Source organism: Sparus aurata, chromosome 10, assembly GCF_900880675.1.
Source record: "Sparus aurata chromosome 10, fSpaAur1.1, whole genome shotgun sequence".
NCBI lineage: Eukaryota > Metazoa > Chordata > Actinopteri > Spariformes > Sparidae > Sparus > Sparus aurata.
In genome coordinates, this window is record NC_044196.1 from 11,834,539 (window position 1) to 11,849,648 (window position 15,110).

At 46.2% G+C, this 15,110-nt stretch overlaps 1 protein-coding gene across 1 annotated transcript in view; it reads right to left on the minus strand.

The window, feature by feature from the left end:
- Positions 1–15,110, minus strand: part of exoc6b (exocyst complex component 6B) — a 63,498-nt gene that overhangs the window by 38,548 nt on the left and 9,840 nt on the right. The window contains exons 2-7 of the mRNA XM_030430198.1: positions 14,272–14,437; positions 14,148–14,195; positions 13,972–14,062; positions 13,760–13,805; positions 11,278–11,482; positions 1,701–1,901 (exon numbers count right to left, since the gene is read on the minus strand). Of these exons, the coding sequence (XP_030286058.1) occupies positions 1,701–1,901; positions 11,278–11,482; positions 13,760–13,805; positions 13,972–14,062; positions 14,148–14,195; positions 14,272–14,437 (757 nt within the window). The remainder of the gene's footprint in view (positions 1–1,700; positions 1,902–11,277; positions 11,483–13,759; positions 13,806–13,971; positions 14,063–14,147; positions 14,196–14,271; positions 14,438–15,110) is intronic.

The window sequence follows — 15,110 nt, forward strand, 5'->3', positions numbered from 1 at the left end:
AACTCAGCTCACTTAACTGAAAAAAGTGGAGGATTTTTATTTAACGGCAAAATTCACTTTTAATCACATCGTCCTGATACACTTGTCTACAACATCATCATCGTCAAGGGAATACAGAATGGATCAGAGCTGATCACTGATGACAAGTTCATTCACCAACACTACATCTGTATTTTGGTCTCGCTGCAGCAGAAAGTATCACCATGTGTGAGATCACATAGTGAGGATGATGGGAAACAGTGACCACCTGTCCTTTATACTTGTTGTTCACAGCGTAGCTTCAAACTCTGGTGATTAAACACTGATTGCCGTATTTTAAGGCAACATCTCGATCAGAAGCGCTTCATGAATGCTGCACCTGGGCCGCAGCGCTTCATTGTTCCGTCTGAAAGTCTTCTGCCAGTATCGCCAGACGTTCATACCTCGTATTCTTTCCATCCATCCCTCCGTCTGACCATCCCACATTCCACTCCTTCCTCTCTACCCACGTCCTCCGTCTTCAGGAGAGCAACACAGTGGCAGTTTTACCCAACGCAAAAAAAAAAAAAAGAAGAATACCATGTGCCCTCTTGCCCTCTGGAAAAGTTTGCAGTCTGTGAAAGCCATTGGAGGAGCAGCACAATGCCAGCTTTGATGTAACCGCACACACACTGAAACAATAAGAACAAACAAAGAGACGGAGCACTTAAAGACGAGAGGTGGAGGGAGAGGAGGGATGGAGACGGAGAGGAGGAAGAGCGAGGACGACAGATAGAAGTGGGTAGCTTAGAGAAATGGAAATTAAAAAGAATTTAAAAATGTGTGCGAAGGCCAGAAACAGAGAGACACGCACGGGCAGAGGTGGAAAGAAAAACAGAAAGAAGAGATGATGGAGTCGGTTATTAAAAAAAAAAAAAAAAGAAAGGTGACAAAGGTGACGAAGACAAAACAGGAGTGAAGGTAAGAAAGAGGATAAAAAAGGTCACGAACAAAGGCAGCAGAGAAAAGAGGATGCAGGGGCACAGGGGACGACGTAAAAGGAGGGAGGGGGAGGAAAGGGAAAGACATGGCAGGGGCAGGGATGGCGTGAGGAGAGACGGCGGCCGCGGCGATGCCAACCATCGGCGCCAACACAGTCGTAACCCTGGCGACCGCGGGGTCAGGCCTTTGTTCGAGCCAAGGTCTTCCCGTGAAGAGGGTTGAGTCAAGTTTACAGGACGTAAATAAGCCGAGGGGACGACAGGGACCTTAAAAACAGAATGGCAGCGCAGGGGGGGTGACAAGTTCAGCTCTATTCTCCTCCACTTCATTGTGCTCGGCTTTCCTTGGGTGTGAAACAACAAGGGCAGCAGAAAAGGACTTCTGATCCCGCGAGGGACAACTCCGAGAGTTCAGTGTCAGAACGCTTTGTGTCCCGTTTTGAATTTGACCCAGTTGATCTTTTGAACAATCTGTAAACATGTTGATGCACTCCAACGACCTACTTCAAAGCAATGATGTAATCGAGGCCGCGGGTCTTGATCTCTGTGGCTCAAACTGAAGCAGCGTCACACTAACATCTCCTCCGACACCAGATGTTGTAGTGGAACAAATAAAAAACCCTTAAACGTTCTCTGATAGACGCATTTTAACGGGGTGGACAGTAAAGACAACCTCAGAAGGTCGTCTGCTGCTTGGTACTTTCATGTGCTTGCGTGTGTGTGATGCTGCAGTTTCCTCACATCATCGTCCTCCTCTTCATCCTCCACATCCAGGATGCCAGAGTCCTGTTCTGACAGCGGACTGCCACCCTGTCCGCCGCTGTCCGTCCCGGCTCCTAGTGCCGCCGCCATCGCTGCCGCTGCCTCCTTTCTGCCGCGTCGGCCCATCAGGACTCTGGGCTGCGTGGAGACGGAGCTGTCCAGGGAGCGCTGCAGCTGGGCCTGAAGCACAAAACAAGAAAAAAGGCCAACACAGGTCAAACTCACCCAACGGGACATGATACTCTGCTTAACCTGCTTTGTTTTGATCCTACTTGAGAGGAAGGAGATCTTGTTGCATTTAGCTTTTGGCGCAACTTCAGAGCCGTCGACTCTCTTTGATTTTGAAGGTCTGACACCAAAACCAGATGTTTATCGATAACAAAAGACACACCGAATGCAATCAAGCTCCACTGGTGCCGCCCCCGACATGTGGTACGTTACACAAGGCAAACAAACGGTGCAAAGTGAAGCCGACCGACACCATTTTTAAAAGACACTTTCGGGGGAAGCTCGAGAAAACGCGGCCGCTCTAACGAGGTCACCGGCCGAGACCTTTTCGAGTCGAGCCTGCCACTCCTCGTCCCATGAAAATACCCGTGGAAGTGACCTATAAAAGTGATTTACCAAAGCACCTAAGAATACACCAGGGGGAAAAGAGCGAGACAGGAAGGGAAGAACAGGAAGGATGAAGAGTCAATGAAACTGAAAACAAAGCGCATACATGTCAAAAGTAGAGCTCAGGACAGCGACAGCCTCGATCTACATGTTTAAATCTGTGTTTTTACTCATTTAAAATCATCTTCTTAATTCTAATTGTAGGTGCAATAGTGCCATTCACTGCATATTTAGTATCTGAAAGTGTTTAGCTTGAAAGGAGCACGATGTAGTTTTGAAGAAGAAATTCAAACTTAGAAATATTGTGACTAAACAAGCTGTTCTCAGAGGACATTAAGGTTTGATACTAGAGAGGTGGCAGGGTCCGCCACATATGAACAAATTCTAACAGTATGAATTGGTGTTGAAAACAAAGAGAGTCTGTTTATAAAGTTTGTTTAGGCAGAAAAATAATCGGTCAGTGAAGATCTCTCTCTTCTGACCAAAACGTCCTCCTCAAAACTACATACTGCACCTTTAAAACGGTGTCTCGAGTTGGTTTTGGCGCAAAATTACAGCGAAAAAGGCTTCGAACAAACGGCCATTTTACAAGCTAGTGATACATATTCAATATGGGACAATGAACTCCATGATCGGTGAAGTTTCCCCAAAATATTCCGACATTAAAGAAGGTGGGGCAAAGACAGCAGGAAATGGATATGAAGTCTAAAGGGAAAGATTTTCCCCAGAACAATGCAATGAGCAATGTAATATCTGATGTCCTGTCGATGGGACTATTTGGGGAAAACCAAGCGTTGTAGGAAATGAGGCACTCGGGTCCCTCTGCGGCAGCGTCGGACAAGGAATACTAAAAATAAAAATAAATCAAACAGGAAGTTTGGTATCCAAGACAAAATGACAACAGAGGCACGTTTCTATCAGAGGTGGCCGAACCTCAATCCTCAATCTCAGAGTTTTTATGTTTGTTTGAACACAATCGCTAATATCTGAAAATGAAAACGCCGATTTCTTGGACACGTCCGTCGAACGCCACCCAACTCTACGCACTTGTTCCAATGTTGAGTCTCCTTCGCGGGCCTGGTGCACCGAAGTGTTTCTGTGGGAAAAACCTTCTCAGATCTCCAGTTTAGTGAATCTTTCCATCCACACCCAGATCCGCCTCAGATCCTTTTGTGAACCTACGTGATTTTCAGCGCCTTCCTCAGTTTGCCGGCGCCGGCACGTAGCCTAAACCCGGCGCTGAAATCCGTCGATTGGCACGTCAATAAACACGTCAGAGACTTCAAGCGCCTCGATTTGCGGATTTAATGAGAAAAACTGGTGTTCAAACCCCGGAAGAACGCGATATCAGTGATGTTGGGAGAACACAATGCCATCTTTGATCTGATGCCCACACACACACAAACACACACACACAGACACACACACACACACAAACACACACACACAGACACACACACACACACACACACACACACACACACACACACGGAGGTTTAATGAGTCATGTAACACAATAAGTCACAAACAAAATCAGTGGAAAGTCTCGTTCCTCGGCTTGGACGCAAGTGTGGACAAACAGAAATGTGCCCTCTCTCTTTTAAGGAAGGGAGGAGAGGTAATGAAGGTCGTCTTTTTACTAATTCCTCGAGAATTAACCAGAACTATTCAAGAAAGTCCAACGACAACAACACAGAATAGGGACGGCACAGACCTCAACCGTAAAGTGAAGAGTCTTGACACTCAATTCCTTTTCTAATGCGTCAAATGCTTGTTTTCTTTCTTTCCACGCACCAATTAACATAACAGCAAACCCATGAATGGCGGCTATACGAGACGGAGTGAATAACAGAGAAAAGCATCGCTCCTGCAGTATGCGGCGTTGACGTCAGCGCCCACGTCAGGAAATTCCACTCAGTGGTCGAATTCAGCTCTTTGGCTTTCTCCAACAGGTGCGTTTTCTGTCCTGAAGCATCTGTAAACACTCTCACGCCGCCTTTCATTCCTCAACATCACACAATACAGAGTTCTGCTGCAAATAGGAAACCTTTTTAACCCGCCGCTTTTGTCCTGTTTCTTTTCAGGGTCCCCCCCACTGAAGCTCAAGTGCGGGAACGTGCGTCATCCCGTGCGTGAAATCCCGTAGGAAACGAGGGAGCAGAGGGGCGAAATGTGGGGGGGGGAGAAAAGAAGTGGATGCAGGTTGAGAAGGCGATAAGGAGACGGAGGAGGAACGAGAGGGAAAGGTGGTGAAGAGGAGGAGGAGGAGGAGGAAGCCCAGAATCAGAGCCGGGCTGTAATCCATTTAGTGTAAAGTGACTCGAAATATTCTAAAATGACTCGATATTACACTGCGGCAAAACCACAGAGCAGCCCGGAGGTGCATACGGACTTCAAGGCGGTTCTAAGTCTTCCGATGTGCATTTGCGGGCTGAGCGCGGAAATTGACAGAAATTGCAAATGAGAGAGCGAAGCTGCAGTGATATCCTTGTTGACAAGCGGTGTGAACACTTTCTTGTGGGAGCGTCGCAGCGATTTGTGAGGAACAGGCCTCCCCCCCTCCTGCTGTTCTCAGGGAAGGAAACAGAGTATTATGATGTGACAAAGCAGATTATTTGCAGGTTTTTTTTTCTAAGAGGAACTCTTATTTTGGGAAGACAGAACCTAAGTAATCGTTACCAGGAGTAAAGCTGCTTTCCCAAAACAACCTGTCAACAAGTGAAAGACGAGACAAAAAAATACATCTCATGACAACATTTGAACAAACCGCTTGTGTTTGTTTAACCGACGAGCTGCTTGTAATTAATCTGAGAAGACGGTACGAGCCGACCTCGTTTACTTTGGTCATTTTTAAATATAAGAGTTATCCCGGCGCTGCAGGATATTTCAAAACCAATGACTGGCTGAAATTGATACGAGTTTTATAAAAACCTCTGGTGGTCACAGCTGACATAAATGCCGTTCCGGTAATCTCAACTTGGCATTTAGACTGAAAACAGGAGGAAAGATCGAGTCTGGCTCTTTTCTAAACGTACGGAAAAGTATAAGCATCCTTAAACTGAACGCACGTCGTAGAACCGCGCCTAAAAAAGGAGACAAAATGAACACGTGAAGACAAAAGCCAAATGTTAGCAGGTGTTAGTAGATTTAGTAATTTGTGTAATCTGTACAACAAACTCTTTGTGCTGCTCGAGGATAACTGTGTGTAACTGTGAATAAAGCTGCAACAATTAGTTGAAAAGGAAATTAACTTATTTTAGTCATTTCTCAAGCAAGAATGTCAAATATTTGTTGGTTCCAGCTTCTTACAAAGTGACTCCGACTTTTGTAAAATAATCATCAAATTAACAAATAATAAAAACAAACCACTAGTTGCTGCCCCTCGATCCTTTGTGATTTTTTTAAAACTGTCCACTGTCAAAAGTTGGTGTTGAGTTCTTGGTCAGATTATTATTAATTAAGTACAATGTCATTTTCTTACAGTGCACTTTATACGGGATAAATAATCTGCAAAGGGCCTTAAACTTAAACTCTTTACTGCCACTAAGGCAGTTCAGATCCCTGGTCTCTCATCATGTTATATTGTAAATGCTTTTAAATATTAGCTGCTGTAAATGTATATTCTTTATACTAAATTGTTTTTGCCCTGTCTGTGATTCTGACATACTAAACGCATCCAAAGTATTTTGTATCTCGACACCGTTGTAAACGAGGATACGTCCACAGAAGTTTTTCGAGGTTAAATAAATAAATAAGTAGGACTGTGTCATATTCAGGTAGTTTCATGCAGATGCTTTCTGTTTAAGCTCCGATATGTTTGAGAAGTTTGGTTTGTTTTGGTAAAATTTAAAAGAGGTTCTGTGGACAGTACTGACGAAGGTATCTGATGTAGTGGTTGGACCACACTCAGGTGTACTCAAAGCGCTCTGCACAGCTGAATCATGTTGTAAAACTCCTCAAAAATCAATTAGGCCCGCTGAATAACAAAAAATATTACTCCGATTGAAATGACTCGGATCAGAATCGGAGCCAACAACCTGACGGGGACATCCCTACTATAGATCACTTCTTGGCAGGCCGCCTTCTGAACCAGAAATAATGGTGTCCGATGGCAGTGAACTGTGGAGCATTATTCGGCAGACGACACACACAGACACACACACACACACACACACACACACACACAAACACACACACACACACACACACACCAACAGTCTACTTGGGTTTTCCCTGTGATGGTTCAATACACCGGCCCAGCGCGAGCTCCTCCACCACCCCCGCTGCACGCGCACGCATGTGTGTGTTCAGTAACTAGATACAGGTAATCAATCTTCTTCCACTTCACAGGCCCAACAGTCTGTTTCCCATTAGTGTGTGTGTGTGTGTGTGTGTGTGTGTGTGTGTGTGTGTGTGTGTGTGTGTGTGTGTGTGTGTGTGTGTAGAAACTACCGAACACACAGCAGAAGCTCTGAACTCGTCCTCTGCTGAAGGGTCGAGAAGGAGCGAGACAAGGAAGAAAGGAAGGAGGGAAGAGATGAGGAGATGGAAAGACAGAGGAGAGGAGCAGACATCTTGAAAAGAGAGAGAGAGGGGGGGGGGAGGAGGAAATGTGATGTGACAAGAGAAAGAGAGGAAAAAGGAAATGACGGATGATAAGAGAAGGACGACAGATGTTTTGAGACGATTCTGACTGAAGACTCACTCATCCCTCTCATCTTTTCTTCTTCGCTGCTCCCTTTCTCTTACACCACCTTCTTCCCCTCATTTTTCTTGATCCTTCTCCACCTCTCTTTCCCTATACTTCCTTATTTCTCCACATCTTCATCTACCTCTCTATCTATCCCTGCTTTCTCTACCTCTTTCCTGTACCTCCATCATTTGCTCCATCTTGTTTCTCCTCCACTTCCTGTTTTTCCTCCTCTCCAATTTTCATTCACCTTTACCCTGATATCCCCATTCTTCTTCTTTAATTCTCCTTCTTATCATCTTTTTTGTCCTCTTTCCATCTTTTCTACGTCCTCCTTTGCATCCTCCTCTTTTTTATATTCCTTTTCCATATTGTAGCCCTTCACTTCCAGTATCTTCCTCTTTTCCATCACCCTCCCTTTCTCACGCCACTCTTCTCTTCATCTAGTTTTGTGTTCTCTTTCCATCCTCTCACCCTCTATCCTTTCCTCCCAATCTTTCATTCCATCTGTCTTCTTTCTCCTCCACCTCCCCTCTTTTTTCTTTGGTCCTCATCTTCACCTCCCTCTCCTCCTCTTTTCATTGTCCTTGTCCACTTTATCTTATCCTTACACCTTCCTTTCCGCTTTCCCTTTACTTCCAGTTTTCCTCTTTCTCTCCATCATTTCTCCTTGATCTATCCCTTTTTTCACCCTCCTCTCCTCCTCTTTTCATAGTCCTTGTCCACCTCTTTACCATGATATCCCTGATCCCGTCTTCCTTCTTTCCCTTTACTTCCCGCACCTCCTCTTCTTTCTTTATTCTCCTCCTTATCATCTCTTTTGTCCTCCTCTTTCCATCCTCTAACTTCCCATCTACGCTTCTATACCTCTTTCTTCTCTTTCTATCATTTTCTCCATCTCTTCCTCCTCCTCGTCCCCCTCTTCTTCTTCCTTTATCCTCCTCCTCCTCATGTCTTCTGCCCCGTCTTTCTTTCTTTCTTTCCGCCCTCTACTTCCCAATCTTTTTCTCTCCCTCCTTCCTCTGCATCCAACATTTCCTCCCACTTCATCTTCCCACTCTCAGACCTCTTCACATTTGCTTCTCCGCCCATCTTCCTCCCTCTCTCCTCTTCCTCTTCTACGGGCATGTGGCAGCAGACAATAGCTCCATTGTGAGCCCTTCGCTCTCTCCTCCATCTCCTCCCTCCATCCCCTCCTCTTTTCCCCAGATCTATTTATTTTCACATCCTCGGTTCGGGGGAGCTGCAACGGCGGCTGGTTGCAGAGAGTCGGGGCTAATTTGGAACAGAGCGCCGCAGAGAGACACACTGTCTGAGAAGGAGAGGAGATGGAGAGACGGGGAAAAGAGGAGGAGGAGGAGGAGGGAGAGAGGACGCACACCTATGAGGCTCCTGATTGAGTGCGAGCGCTCCGGGCCAAACATTTGATACAACAACATAATCCCAGTATCAGTATCAGGACCGCTGGGGTTTCCATAATCTCCCTTGTAATTAGTGGTTAGGGGAGTTAGCGGTTAGCTTCTTCAGTGACTGCAAGTGGATTTTCTGTGCCAGTGGTTCTGAGATCGCGGTCCCAGGACCCCCCACCTCAGGGTCACGGAGGGGTTCAGGGGTGTGTGGATGTGGAGGGATGCGTGGGGGCCACTTGTGCTGCGTATGAAGGCACATTCCTCTGCATTCATTCAGCGTTTCTGACTCTCAGAGAACAGATTTTGCCATAATAGCTTCATTTTGATCGGCGTTACGTCCTTGCTTGTGAAATGACATGTTTTCACATGAAGATTGAGGACAAATTAAAGGGAAAACTGGCATGAATGGTGTTCACAAGGCCTCCAGAACATCTTCATGTTCATACATCACTCCTCCCCTCAGTGGGTGTTTCGATGATGATGATTGAGAACCCCGTCACTCCAAAACCTCCCAGGTGTTCAGCTTGATTGTAACCTGCCGACTGATGACTTCATCTCGACTCTTTTCAAACTATTGACCCCTCTCTGCTGTGTAGAAAAGCATCTGCATATGTTCTGTCTCTCTAACTGGAGGTGCGTGGGAGAGTTTCTGGCTCTCCAGACGACCTTTATCACTAGTCCACCGGCAGCAGTAATGTTTTGGACCAGGTGAGAAATGATCCTCTACTGACATCTAGAGGACAAAAGTCATCACACCCCAATTACTTTCTTCTGAACTTCATGATAGAAGCCTGAAATGCAGCACGACTTCCACTATAGTTGATTTGTGAGGGCTGGAGATACACAAACTGTTACCTGAGATAACTGACAGCACAGATCATTGGAGATATGAGGACACTTGAACAGGTTGGACACCTGCAAGTATGACGACTTCAACACATCTCGTATCAAAGACCTGCAGCTCTCACTCTCCATTCATTTTCAGATTAACTTCTAGCCAGTTGTTTGGTCTATACGTATCAGAAAATCACCATTATTTAAGGCCAAAACCTAAAAGATCTTCAGTTTACCACTAAAACAGAGCGAAGCATCAGCTCAAAAAGGAAGAGCTTCAGCGGAGAGAATCATCTGTTAGGGAGGAACAGAAACTAATCAGTCAAAACTCTGATCACTTAAACACAAGAGAAAAAGTCCACAAAAAATGACTATTTCCAATATTCCAGTTGCAAATTTGACATGCTCTCCCCGTGACAGGCAGAAAATTTGAAAACTGGAACGTGAAATTGATCTAGCATTCGCTTAAATGTATTTTTAGCATGTTTTTTCCTTTCTTTTATGAGTTACAAACTCATCCAAAGCACTTTTGGGTTTAAGTTTCTTCCTCCAACATCTGGGGATCAAAACACCAACCTCAGGTTTATGAGACAGCCAGCTGCACCTGAGCCACAGCCGTCGCTGCTCTTTAATACAGCAGGAAGGAGGCAGGTAGGAAAATGTCCAAATCTACAATTATCAACCACCGACGTCATGATTACAATAAACTACACAGCACGGCAGACTGAGCAGCCACTTTCTCAGAGTCTCCATCCGCTCATCTGTCTGTCGTCGAGCGCTCCCTTCCTCATTCCCATCCCGCCCCTTCATCCTGCGATCCCAGGGAGCAGCATTCCCAAAATAATGGAGGCGCGCAAATAAACAAGAGGCCCCTCACTTTGTGCTATGGATACCACAAGAGAAACACAAAACACACAAACAGACACACTCGTATAGAAACTTCCTTGGCCTTGGAAAAAAAAAAAGTGGAAAACAATTAGGTAAGTGCTGAAAAACGGGCTCTCTCTGCAGCTGTGTGTGTGTGTGTGTGAGAGAGAGTGAGTGAGTGAGTGAGTGAGTGTGTGTGTGTGTGTGTGTGTTGTGTGTGTGTGTGTGTGTGAGAGAGTGAGTGTGTGTGTGTGTGTGTGTGTGAGAGTGTGTGTGTGTATGTGTCTCGCTTTGTGGTTCCACTGCCAGTAAACAAGCATGTAATCGCTGCAGGAGACGACGTGGCTTGTCAATGAACACACACACACACACACACACACACACACACACACACACACACACACTTAGAGAGGCTGCTTCTGATTAACAGACACAGAGACAAAGACATGATGGAGAACAAAACCCCAATTGTGGGATAAGAGACAGCAACACTGTGCAGTCCTTATCAGCAAACACACACACACACACACACACACACACACACATCACAGTAGTTATTTGAGAGATGAACTACTGTGAACACAAAGAAAAGACAACAGACTTTGTAATGGTCTGTCTGTGCTGATCTTCATGGCTGTGTTGCTGCCCGAGTTAAAGACGACTTCTTCTCAGGAACGTTCTCAGTTTGCTGCATCGGAGCTGCAACTGATGATTATTTTCACTGTTGATTATTGTTCCACTATTTTCTCATTTAAGTGAGTAGTTGTTTGGTTTATAAAATGTCAATTAAAACGCAGGATGACGTCGTCAAATGTCTGATTTTCTCCAAAACACAAAGAAATTCAGTTTATCATCATAGACGAGGAGAGAAAGCAGAAAATATTCAGATTTAAAAAGGTGGAATCAGGGAATTTTAACTTGTATTTTTCTTTAAAAATTGCTACTAACCAGTTAACAGAATAGTTGGCGACAAATTTCATTGTTGACGACTACTTGATTATCTGTACATAGCACCGTCTGATTTTAACAGCTCGTAGCTCAAGTGTGGATCAGAACAGCTCTACTCTCGTCCATGAACGTGTGTTGAGCTGCCGGCAGCTGAGTTGCATTGTGGGTAACGTAGGCTCCAGGCTCGGCGTACCTGTTTGATGGCGGTCTCTCCGATCTTGTCCGAGTGTTTCCGGATGCTCTCCAGGAAGTCTCTCAGCTGCGTCATGGCCGTGTCGCGGATCTGTATCCTCAGTTTGGGGATGTTCTCGGCCATGATGGAGCAGAAGCGGTACTGACCGGCCCGCGGGAGACACGTCTGCTCCAGCTGCTCCAGCGTCCGCAGCGCCGGGTAGTACCTAACACACACACACGCACACACACACACACACACACACACAGGGTCGACTTTAATATGTTTATCTAATCATACAGTCAACTGATTTCTTATGAACTCAATTCAAACTTCAGTGAGTTTCTGTTGAAGGGAGGAGACACTCGCAAAACTAACAAACACACAGCGGTAAAACACTGTCAAGGTTGTTGGATGCAAGCAGAAACACGCAAGATAAACACACACACACACACACACAAACACACACGTTGAAATAAATACACTCAGATACACCTCAGGGATCTTTGGCAATACAATATCCCCCGAACACTTCACTCCACTTCACTCGGCTGCATCTCTCACACACACTTTCTCCCTGCAGGAGCCGTCGCTGTTGGCTGACCTCTCGCTGCTCTCTGAGCGCCCGGCAGCCGCAGGACAGAGAGAAGCAGAAAAACACACAAACAAACGACAAATTTATGACCGACCAGACTTCTGTCTGCAGGTCAGGCCAAGGGCAGGGCGGGGGAGAGGAGACGGAGTGAGGCGACGCGGGCGTCTGCTCCCAGTGCTCTTGCTCCACCTAGTGGCTGAAACCAGATCTCCACCACAGATGTGTTAGAGCAAACTGTGCATGGAGATTCTCTAAAATGTGTCTGATGTAAAAAGTAGAATCACTGCATTGAAATCCTTTGAATGACACATAATCTCCTCCTTCCTTCTGCTGAGATCACTTGTAATGTGTAATACTCATCAGCTCATTCTGTATTTTCACACTGCTTCGCATCATGAGTAAGAAAAGGCTCGATCCAAATTTCCACTCTCGCATCCTCACAAGTCCACGAGGACGCTGGGCTGTCCCGCTGTCTAACTGTCAAACGCCTTTGAGCTCTCTCGCAGACAGTTTGTGCCCTCTGTGCTCAGTTTCCGTAAGACTGGACGTCTTCAGACTTCGCCTGAGGGAATAGTTTGTTCTGTGTGACGTTAAAAACTGAGTCCCAGCCTGGAAGACGTGAAACCAGTCAGTCCCTTCAGTGACTTGGCTGTGAGGACTGATGGGTCCAAACAAACGTCCAGTTCCTTTTTATACTATCTCAGGCCCTTGCAGCCTCTCACACTCAAACGCTTGCAGAGTGTCGACAACTACATTTGTGAGATATCCGGATTTAAGCCTGAGGGAAGACATTGGGATTGGCCCTTAAGGCAGGAACACACCGGCCCAACCGTTGGACGTCTGAAGTGTTTGGAGAGGCTCGGACGAGGTCGGGAACAAATATGTTGGTGTGTTCAGCTCTGTCGGAAGCTTCCGGAGCCGCACGGATGTTGTCGGATCCGACTGAGCATGCAAAGTCTGCACGCGCAGAACGTACACGCTACTGTGGAGTAGGCAGCACGTCGAAGCGGTGTGTTCAATGCCGCTTTTCTGCCGAACGGGTCAGACAAGAGGCAACGGAGTGGTCGGAGAGTGGTCGGATAAGGCAGTTGGACGTCTGAGCGGTGTGTGGGGGCCTTTAAGCCTGAATCACACCGGGCCAACCGCCGGCCGTCTGAAGCATTTGGGGAGACTCGGACGAGTTCGGTAAAACACATCTGTTGGGTTTGTTTAGCTGCATTGGAAGCGTTTGGGACCGCGTGGACAGCCTCTGCTCCAATTTAACATGCGAAGTCTGAGGAGGTTGGCTGTCGGCTGTCAGAGCCATTGGATACTCTGATTGGCGGTGTGCTAGCGAATCAGCGCGGTGTGTGGGAGGGGCAGAATACTGCGTGCGCTGCTGAACTCTATGGTGTGCGCTTTGTTTTTCTATGCACTCCGTTCCATAATTTCCTGTTTTCATGTTTTGGATTACTGGCACCAGACTAGCGCTACTGTGTAATTGGTATGTTTCAATGCAACTTTTCTGCTGAACAGGTCAGACGAAAGGCAACAGAGTGGCTGGATAAAGGCCGCTGGCTGTTGGTTTGAGTCTGGGCGGTGTGTGGGGGTCTTTAAAATGTCTTCAGCCAGACCCAGCACTCCCACTTTCTATCCAGGAGTGAGTCTAGAGCCAAAACGTCCAGTTCCTCCTCCCAAAGAGCCAGTTTTTATAGACGAGGCTCCCCACCTCAAGGCCTCCTGCTTCTCCTCGCCTTCGTATCCACGTTTAAGTTGTTGTTACTAAAACTGACGTAAACAACTTTGTGTAGACTTAAAATTGTGTAATCCAAACTTTATAAGACTTTTATTTGCAGGAAATATCACCAAGATTTTGCAACTCAAACTAAAAGCAAAATGTTACCCTGAAAAACAGAATCAGTTACACACCTTTTGGCCCTCATCTGCTCCTGTAGTCTGCTGTACATCTCCAGGACTGGAAGAGGCAAGAAAGATAAAAGCAAAAGGCAGTCAGTTTAAATAAAAACAGTGTGGATCTTTAAAGACTGTTGGGGGTAAAAAACATGTTAGGGGAAAGTTTTATTGTGCCGTCTGTTTATTAGCAGAGCTGCTGTGATTGAAGCGACAGTTTAAAGACTGACCCGGCAGGCAGTGCGTCAGTTTGTCGATGGTGGTCGCGATGTTTCTCTGCTGCACTCGACACTGCTGCAGCTCCTCCATAGAGCTGGTGAGCTGAAGACGTGGAGGAGGCCTGTTAGTCAAGAGGTTTTTAAAAACAAATCCTGATCGAACATTTTGGATGTTTGCGTCAACTTACATCTTTGCCGTCATCCTGAAGACGCCTGTTGGTGTCGATCACCTGACTCTGAGGCAAAAAGACAAGGCGCCAATGAGAGAGACGTATCAAGATATTAAAGTCCTGCGCCTCCGTTCTTTCTTACCTTCAGCTTCTGCGCCTCCCCTCGCACTTTGAGCAGCTCTGTGATGGAGTCGACGAACCCCTGGAAGTGATGGTTACACATCTTCTCGATCTCTCGGTCGTGGTTCCTGATTCGAGCGTCCAGCTTCTCCATGAAGAGGCCATGTTCCTGACCGTCGTACACCGACCTGGAGAGGGAAAAAATGTATTTACTTTCTTTCAGAATCACCTGAAGCCTAATATACATCTTTTATCACACTCAAAAGCTGGAATTTTTCAGTTTTTGGTACATCGGATGAAAGTTAGGAACAGCAGATGATAAAATACATGATAAACTCACAAATATTAGCAATCTCGCGAGAGAAGAGCAACTGCGGACAAAGACAGAGGAGAGGAACAGTGCGGCGTCCAGCTTTGAAATGGGTGCATCCACAATTTCCGTCCACCAGGGGGCGGTGTCGCACCGCTCTTCAGCACCACCCTGTTCCACATTTCCATGCATTCATAACCGAGAGCTGCTGCCATCGACTGCAGTGAGCGGTTAGATTCCAGATCAATGCCGTGATCAGGGGCAGAGTGTGCTGTGCAGAGCAGTGTGCTCTGTTTGTCACACCAAATTGATTTTGAAGCTCTTATTACCATTTTATACAAACTGGCCATTTAATGAACATTTGAGAGCTGAAACCTGTCGATTCATTCATCAAGAGAACATCAGTGTGGCCTTTAATCTAAGCAAGAAATGCCAGATGCTTTTTCTCCTTCATCTTCTTCAGCTGTTTAGCAGAACGCTGCAACACTGTTTTGCTGAGAAGCTCCACAAATGTTCTGTGGAAACTTCACCTGACTTTCCATCAACATAAT